Consider the following 9,358-nt stretch of genomic DNA (forward strand, 5'->3'; position numbering starts at 1 on the left):
TAAAAAGGAATAACAATGCTCCCCAATTACCAAACTCCACTTTCTAAATTAGAACTCGTATAGATAATCTTATTAAAGAGAAGGAGTTTCTCTCCTTTGAAAAAAAAAAAACTATTTCTCATTTAATTATTATGTTCTTGTTTTTAGTTCAGGTGTGATACTTGGTAACACACATAACATTGAACAACTTTACATAGACCAAGAGCATCTCTGATGAAAGCTAACAGATAGAAACTATTTTATACATTTTTAAGCAATATTATTATTGTTTAGCTTTTTTTCTTCTCAGGGCATATATAACATGTGGATGGTTAACAACATTTATACTATAACTCACATATGTTCCAAAAGCACGGAATGATTTGCAAAATTAAGTAAAATACTCAATTTAATAATTTTAAAATGAAAGTGGGTTTTTTTAAAAAAACATTTAAATTTATATGAAATTATAAGATTCAAAAACTAAAATAGATAATTTATCTAATATTATAAATGTTCTAAGGTATTTATATAAAATAAATAATATATATAATAAATTGATGATGATATAAAAAAAAACACCCCCAATTCCCAAAATCTTTTGCAACAGATTACATGTTGGAGAAGTAGAGATCCGGCCCGGCCCGGTCCATTAACACTGAGTGATAAGTAACCGGACCGTGTCGGTGAAATAGACTCCTACTTCACATCCCACTGAGAGCGCAATCGTATCACGCTTTCTTCTATCTTCAGGCAAATCAAATTAAAGTCACAACACCCCCAATTCCCGAAACCCTAACCCTACCTCCTCGCAGCCATGGCTAAGAAACGAAAGCTTCGATCCTCTGACCCCGAACCCACCAAACCCATCGAGCCACAGCAACAGGACCAAGAGCCAGTTGAACTCGACCAACAGCAACAACAACCCAACCCCGAACAAACCCTAGAAGATCCTAACACGATGGCCGTCGACGAACCAAAACAGGAAGAAGAAGAAGAAGACGAAGAACCCCAAAACGCCGAAAGCGAAGAAGAGGAAGAGGAAGCTGAGGAACAACAAGAGGAGCGGCCACCAGAAACCCTAGAAGAGCAACAGGATCCAGAAACCCTGGCGGCTGCAAACCACGCCGAAGTGAACGGCGGCAATGAAGGAAACAACGAAGAAGAGGAAGAGGAGGATCTCACTCTCGAAGAAGAGCCCGTGGAGAAGCTTCTGGAACCGTTCACAAAGGAGCAGCTCCACTCTCTCGTCACGCAGGCCGTGGATATGTTTCCCGAATTCGTCGATAGCGTGCGCCGGCTTGCTGACGTGGACCCTGCGCACAGGAAAATCTTCGTCCATGGCCTTGGCTGGGACGCCACTGCCGATACTCTAACCGCCGTGTTCGGGAAATACGGCGAGATCGAGGATTGCAAGGCCGTCACCGACAAGGTCTCCGGGAAATCAAAGGGTTACGCCTTTATCCTCTTCAAGCACAGGGACGATGCTCGCAAGGCGCTGAAACACCCTCAAAAGAAGATCGGAAACCGCACCACCTCGTGCCAGCTGGCCTCCGCCGGCCCCGTTCCGGCTCCACCGCCGAACGTGACCCCGGTGTCTGAGTACACCCAGAGGAAGATTTTTGTGAGCAATGTGAATGCTGAGATTGATCCTCAGAAGCTGCTTGAATTCTTCAAGCAGTTTGGGGAGGTTGAGGATGGTCCTCTTGGTTTGGATAAGAACACTGGGAAACCTAAGGGTTTTGCGCTTTTTGTGTACAAGTCTGTGGAGAGTGCCAAGAAGGCTTTGGAAGAGCCTCATAAGAACTATGAGGGGCATACTTTGTATTGTCAGAAGGCTGTTGATGGTCCTAAGGGGAGCAAGGGGTATCATCATCAGCAGCATTCTCATCCTCATCACCACCACCACCATCAGCCTCATTACCAGAGGAAGGAGAAGAACAAGTATTCCTCTGGTGGTGGTGGACCATCGCATGGAAGTGGTCATTTGATGGCGCCCTCGGGCTCTGCTGTGGGGGGTTTCAACCCTGGTTTGCCTGCACAGGGGTTGAATCCAGCACTTGGACAGGCGTTGACTGCGTTGATTAACCAGGGAGCTGGATTGGGGCTTGGGAATCTGCTTGGAGGGCTTGGGGGTGCCCCAGTTAACCAGGCGGGACCTCCTGCTCCGTATGCGAATCAGCCTGCTATGGGGTATGGGAACCAGCCAGCAATGCAACCCGGATACCAGAATCCTCAAATGGGACAGGGCAGTGGTGTGAGACCTCATCCTGGTGCTGGTGCTCCTTACATGGGTCATTAGGTGAGTGGCTCGTGAATTGTTGTTTGTTGTTAATCCATATGCTGCCCTATCTTTGAATGCCCCTAGTTGGTAAACAAGGAATTACATGAAGTTGAGGATATTGATGTGTACTAAAATGAGTATTAAAATTAGTTAACCAATTGCATGATTCAATCAGGCTTCTTTCATTCATGGATGAGCCCAAGTGGCATACTAATTGTGTTTGGCTGCATTGAACCTGATGAAATTATGCTTTCCATATTTTGTTTTGCAGTTATAATGTTAATATCTAGTTTGGTAATCTGTTTCTCACGTGCCTTTCTTGTTTTATAAAGATAGTGATGCTACAGTATGGTGACTGCTCAGTCTTAGCTACAGTATGAATAACTATTTATTGTATTTTCTCTGAGCTCCATTTCCATCAAGTTTCTTGATCTGTTCATAGTCTTTGTGTTAGCATTCCAAGGCTTGCATTTAACACTTGTGCCATTTGCTGTCAATATTGGTTTTTTATTGTACAAACAATTACCTTGACTGGGATTGTAGTTCAAATTTGGACAATATAATAACTCTTTGAAAAATCTATTTTGCAGTACCAGAGGTATGGCCTTTTAAGAGTTCATATTTGTATTTGTGTTTCTTCTATAGGCACTTGGTTTTGTGAAATTAGTTTTTTTACTCTATGTATTCACTGTGCAGATACCCTCATAAGATGCATCAATCATTTAGTTTTGGACTCTGCTGATTCTTCTGAAGTACCAGGCACTATTCAAATGCATCTTTTCATTTGTAATTTTAGTTACTATTTGATTAATTAAGAACCAGATTCTGAAACTTGTATTTTTTCCCTTATCTTAGTAGATTTCCCCCCTGACATATTTTTAAAATCTTGTTATACCTCGTATTCCTTTATGGAATATTGAGGAACGGGTGAATTTTGGGGAAGAGAAAACTTTATGATAATAATTTTTTAAGTGTGTTGTGGACCATTATTTTTCCTTATGAACTTCCAATTCTGTTTTATTTAGCTTCCCAAAGCATAACTGACTCGAGTATAAGTTACATGTTTTGCGTGTGTGTCTGGCATTCTGTCTTGGTTTTTGAGGGCTACTACCATCTTTTTCAAAAGTATCATGTTCTTATCCAAAAATGGGTATGTACTTTGGGGATTTGAGGACTACTGTTGTAGTAATTTTTTATGGTTATTGGTAATGACTATTATTTACTTGTTAATTCTGTGTATCATTTGAATATCAATTATTTCTTCTGGATCCCTTTTGCAAACCATTTTTCCTTCCATTTAATTTTTTGGCTGGGAGATTGAAAGTGAAATGAAGTATGATGAGGAACAACATTAAACAAGGTTTATCTTTTGTCATAATTTTCCTTTCCATCATCCTTTCACTCGCTTGTCCCCTCTATATTCAAGGTTCTTGTTCGAGAAAATCATTTTTTCTTTATCCTTTCTGAATGAAAGATTGAACAGTTATTGAAATGAATCGTTATCCCGACTTTGTTCATCTTTTTACTCCGCATTGAAAATAAGCACTCAGTTCTTTGGGTGTAAGTTAGCTTGTTTTCCTAGTTTCTACATGTTTTTGTTTTTTTTTTATTAGTGGAGATGTTATGTTTAACTTTGTTGGCAACTAATCTAGACATGTCATACCATATTATATTTGCTTGAGGGGTTGGCGTGCCAGACACAAAGGTCTTTGCTACCAAACTAGCTTGAATATATATGTTCATAACTTCTGTCATCTGCATCCACTAATGGAGCTTGGGTCTTTCCATTCACTTCTAAGGCAAAGAAATGGCCACACTTGGTGGGAGGGTTGGCTCTCACTATATACAAGTGTACCCTGGTTTGGAGTGAATGTCAGAGAGAAGACCAGATGGGTGCGATGGTGTTATCATCTTTGCAGTTATACATGGGTATGATCTTTTCTTTTGTTATTGTCTGGGAAAGTTAAGTTCGGAAACTTGCCTACTTTTCACTTTCAGAAGCTTTTAATTAATCTCTGAAGATATTCTAATTCTAATATATTAACAAGTTGGGCTTCTGGATTTCGCTTGGGATTTCAATTTGTTTTTTACGTACAATCTTTCTTGGAGAAAGGTCCATTTGATATTGCTGTCTTTGGTGAAAGTTAATATCTGGTAAAGCTGCAAAAGAAGCATTTTATAAAACTCAACATACCAATGTTGCTTTGCCAAATTTTTTTTTGAAAATCTTGTCGAAGACAGTTATCTTTTTTAAGGGTTTATAAAGGCAATACCAAACTGGGCAAAAGCTGTAGTCTAAGAAAGTGTAATGTTTTCTTCATGTTTTTATTTGCGTGAGACTGAAAATGCATAATTTTCTCACAAGGATTAATTTTTTGGATGGCTATTTAACATTCTGGATGTTATAATGAAGATCATACTGATATTGATCACACAGCTTGAGAAGGCAGTTGGCACATGCGTGAACTGCAAACCTGGCTCTCAAACATCAAGAAATTATATATTGGCTTGAGGAAATGGTGATCAAGAAGATTACTGATAATATTCCAAAAGAATACTTAACTTTGCCATGTTACATTTTTGTTGGAGCTTCAATAAATTTGAGCTGGTTGATCTTGGGCGAGGTGTTACATTGATTTAGAAATTTTAGGTTCTTCCAACACTTGACCCCCGAAACTTTTAGTGGAAGAACCTATAGTTAAATAATTACCCCCGTTTTTTGTTTATGTGTTTTGTTTATTTTTTAAAAACTTGTCAACGAAATTGGAAAAGGATAACGGGGTTTAAATTCAATTTTTCTCTATGCTAAAATTTGCTTTTCTCACGACGGATTTACGGTGCTGAGTTTACGTGGACCATATAATTAGACAGAAATGTTTTATGGGTGAGCATGTAACAGTTTCATTTTGAGCTGGTCCAGCGTCCACTATATGTGACTAAAATTTATATACAGGAAGATGCTAGGTATATAGTTGGCAACTGCAGCTTCTGACGTTGTATGCTTGGGTGGTTGGTCATGGTGGACGGCTTAGCATGATAAATGCTTTATATTAGCATAATTCCTACAGGGAATTTTGCTGAATGAGAGTGATAATCAAATTTGCTTATAAAAAAAGAAGCACGTTAGGGATGACAATGAGTAGGGTTTGGATAGGAATCTATAGTATTTTTTTCTTATATCTGTATTTTTTAAAAATACCCGTCTTGTTCCATATCATGTGGGTAGTACTTAATTTTTATTTTCGAAATCGTTGGGTATTTATATACTGAAAATTGCATCTAAATCCTTATTTTAGTTATTATATATAAAGTTAATAAATTAAAAAAATTATTAATTTAAAAATTATGACAAGTAAATTGAAAATTTACTCTTTTAAGTACCTTAAACATAATATTAAAAGTATTCATATATACTTGTGATTTTATATATAAGAAATAATTATTTAATTTATCAAAATCAATATGGTTAAATTAGTTAATTTGTTGTAAATTATAATTATATTTTAATATCATTCATTACATTAAATTGTTTAAGAGATGATTGTTTTTTAAAGATAGTCTTCAACAAATGAGTATACATTGATAGTTAAATAAATACACTAACTTTTACAAGAAAATGAGTTCATATCACTAATAGACCTCTTAGTTAATTACAAGTAAAAAGAAAATTTAATAATAAAGTTGTCTTATGTTTTTATAGTTAGGATTAAGAAAATGTTCTATTTCATTTTATATATAGGAGTGGAGGTAATATTAAAAATAAGTAAACATAAGAATAATTGTTCTAGATTTAAGTCATAAATAAATAAGATTAAAATTATAATCATCTCACACTACAAAAGTTATTAAATATGTATAAATTTACATCACTGATTTGAAGTAATAAATAACAGGAATTAACAGCTCACAATTGGAAGTTAATAACTTTTTCAATAAAATCATAAATTTATATATAAAAATAAATAATAGTTCAATATTTTTATATAAAATTTTAATCAAATTTAACATAATGATGTTGAATTAAGATTTTTTATTCTGTTATATAGATTGTTATTGTTAGTTATAAAATTAAGAAAATATAATTTTTATAGAAAAAATTATGTAAAATGTAAATTATTTACATAAGTATAACATATTTTAATTATATTAATTTATGAAATATATTACATTATTGTGTGAGGCAGGATGGGTAATATAGTACACTTATTTCCGCAAAAAGTGCAGATAAATATTTGTCTTTATCCCTAATCCAAATAAATTGGTAATTATTTTTTCCGTTTGTGAATAGTTTTGAAGATACCTATAAAGTTTAAGTCTATTTTGTCATTCCTAAACAACTTTAATCAAATTCATGTTTGCATCCTCAAGCTGATTTTTCATCTTTTACAAAGTGCATTTATCAAGATCTAGAGTTGACTGACATCAGGGTAGGCATAACCTGGATGAGTTTTATAATATCTTATGTTCGCAGCAAGATGTCCTATATTAGGAGAACACGAGAAAAATTTTGTAAAACAAATAATTTCAATGGTCAAGTAAGTACGTGAGTGAGTTGAAAATGAAATAAAAAGGAAAGATAGAATCTATATTTATTATAGATAATTTATAGTTTGTAGATAATTTTATTACTTATATATAATCTAATAGATTATAGATAATTCATTGATAATAGATAAGTAAGTACCTGCAACTTGATAAAAAAATAATAACATTATCATTAAGATTAAAATATATAAATAGTAGTTAATAACTTGTTGGCCAATAGTCTGATTGTTGAGGGAGATGCACTCCTCCTATGGTGTAAGGACTAACTAGGAGAACTGCGGTCAATTTTATGAACCCCAAACAGTACATAAGGTGACAAAATGGAAAATGAAAATTTTTGGAAGCAAGGGAGGGTAGATTTTGTAAAAAAAAATTATGCAATGGACAGTTTGTAAAATGATATAATTGTCACTAGCTTCTAAAATATCAAAGATGACTATTAATTATTATGAAATTCAATAATCTTAAAATTATTTATTGCATTTTAATTAAACTTAAGGCACAGCTAGTGAGTATTGTAATTGTCTTATTTATATGTTACGGTCTATTAAATCACTTGAAAATTTGTACCTACTACCAGAATTTCATTGGTTTACCTTTTCTTATTTTCTATTATAATTTTGAATAAAATCAAGGAATAAAAAACACCAGCACTTGTTGGCAGTGAAATTTGGTTTGGTTTTTATTCAAAATAAAATACTAACCAAATAAAATCAATATTTTACAATTTGATTAATTTTGGATTTGTAATTTTACTAAAATACTATTTTATTAAAATTTATACACTTTTTTATATTTTAAATTAAGTTACATTAAAAAATGTTAATAACAATTTATAGAATTTATTAATATATTAAATCTTTTATAATAAAAATTTATCAAATTTTCATCTATTTTAAATCAAACATATTACAAATCAAATCAAATTAATCAAGAAAAAAAACCATCCAAATAAATCTAAAAAAATTAATTTTGTTTGATTTTTAATTTTTATTTTAAATCGATTTAAATTTAAATATCTCTATTCTTACGAATGACAAGTGACCTATTCCCTCCACACCACCATCTTGCCAAAAGCTGGCTGGGAGGGTTTCGTTGAAAATCAGCTCAGTGCTACTTAAGGGTGAGTTGACAGAGAAAAGAAAAGAGAAAATGTTTAAGTTTTTAATATAAGTTGACAAATTTAGTTAGCGAACCTATAGTTTTATATCAATAACTTAGCCTAAAGTTGATTTGCAAATAATTTATTTTACTAGTATTGGAGAAATTGAGTTTATAAAATAAACTAACAAGAATAATAATTTTGTATTTTATTTATTTTTTGAATAAGTTAATTACCAACCGAGACTATAACTTTATAATTGCCAATCATATTCATGTATTTAATAACATTTTACACATTTTTTCTGTAAATTCATAGCGTCCGAACGAGCCAACCTCCCAACCTTGCCGGTGGCCTATCGAATTGCTGATATGGATTAGTTCACTTTGTCACTATGACCATTTTCATCCTTCTTATTATCATTATTACATAAATACACTTTTAAATTAATTTTGAAAAGGTTAGAAAAAAATAATTAAAAAACACAGTCGTTAGTTTTCTCAGTGTTGTACTTCAATTGGTATGGGAAGTAGATGGTACTTTTTTATATATTTTTTTTACATTTATTTAGAATTAAAAGCATTCGTACAAATACAATACAAAAATAAATTTCCAACTTGTTCAAAGCGCGTTTGTTTTAGCATTAACTCTTGTCCTCCCTCCCCCCCTCCTCCCATGTATAATGTACCCACAATGAAAAACTGTAAAATAATAAATTAGTTTCAGAAACTCAAAACTAGAAGAAGAAAAAAAAAAACATACACCTAAATCACATTCATTTAAACACAGGTTTTCAATCTTCAGCATAGAACTCAACTGTTTATGTTTTTAATGTACTCCTATATCGTTTACTTTCCTAAACAACATTATCTTTTCTAAAGAAAAATTGTCAAATACTATTAAGTACTACATTAATTATAGGATATTAAAATTGGTGGGGGGACTTTTTGGCTGTTTCCAAATGGCCCAAAGAAACAACCAATTGGGAATGTTGAGTGATGTATGTGATTGATAGTTCTAATATTTTTAGAATTCATTTTCTATATTTGGTGCTTTAGATAGTAGAATAAATAATAAAACCATCTTTACTATATAATCTCTTCGCTCTTAATTCTAGATTTTTTTTAAAAACTAATTCACGTATTTTTTGAAGAGAATTAATTAATTATATTAAATATCTATCAATTATCTATATAATCAAAATTAACTTTTTCTTATCTATCTATCTATTTAATTACTTCTTATTGATATTGGGAGAGAGAATAAATAAAATAAATATGTAGAGAAAATAATTATTGTATTTATCTATTTCTTATGTATATATATATATATATTAAATTAATTAATGTAAATTATATAAAATTAATTATTTATATTGTTATTATTACTATAGTAAGATTTGTTAGCGTAAAATTAGTTACGTTTGTTATTTTTGTTACTAGTTAAGA

General features: G+C 32.5%; 1 protein-coding gene across 6 annotated transcripts; it reads left to right on the forward strand.

Annotated features, from left to right (window-relative positions):
• The first annotated feature begins 582 nt into the window (after positions 1 to 582).
• On the forward strand, positions 583 to 4,879 carry LOC100783742 (UBP1-associated protein 2B). 6 transcript variants are annotated; one of them, XR_417855.4, is made up of 3 exons: positions 583 to 2,281; positions 4,063 to 4,192; positions 4,701 to 4,879. XR_417855.4 is itself a non-coding variant. In XM_041009227.1 (3 exons), the coding sequence occupies exon 1, from the start codon at positions 797 to 799 to the stop codon at positions 2,279 to 2,281; it is 1,485 nt and encodes a 494-aa protein (XP_040865161.1). In that variant the 5' UTR covers positions 671 to 796; the 3' UTR covers positions 2,854 to 2,861; positions 2,960 to 3,249. The 6 variants fall into 6 exon arrangements, 4 of the variants coding, with proteins under 4 accessions (XP_003545465.1, XP_006595801.1, XP_040865161.1 ...); XR_417856.4 differs by having other exon boundaries at positions 670 to 2,281; positions 4,677 to 4,879; XM_041009227.1 differs by lacking the exons at positions 4,063 to 4,192; positions 4,701 to 4,879 and adding exons at positions 2,854 to 2,861; positions 2,960 to 3,249 and having other exon boundaries at positions 671 to 2,281.
• Positions 4,880 to 9,358: the final 4,479 nt, after the last annotated feature.

This window comes from Glycine max, chromosome 14, assembly GCF_000004515.6.
Source record: "Glycine max cultivar Williams 82 chromosome 14, Glycine_max_v4.0, whole genome shotgun sequence".
Lineage (NCBI taxonomy): Eukaryota > Viridiplantae > Streptophyta > Magnoliopsida > Fabales > Fabaceae > Glycine > Glycine max.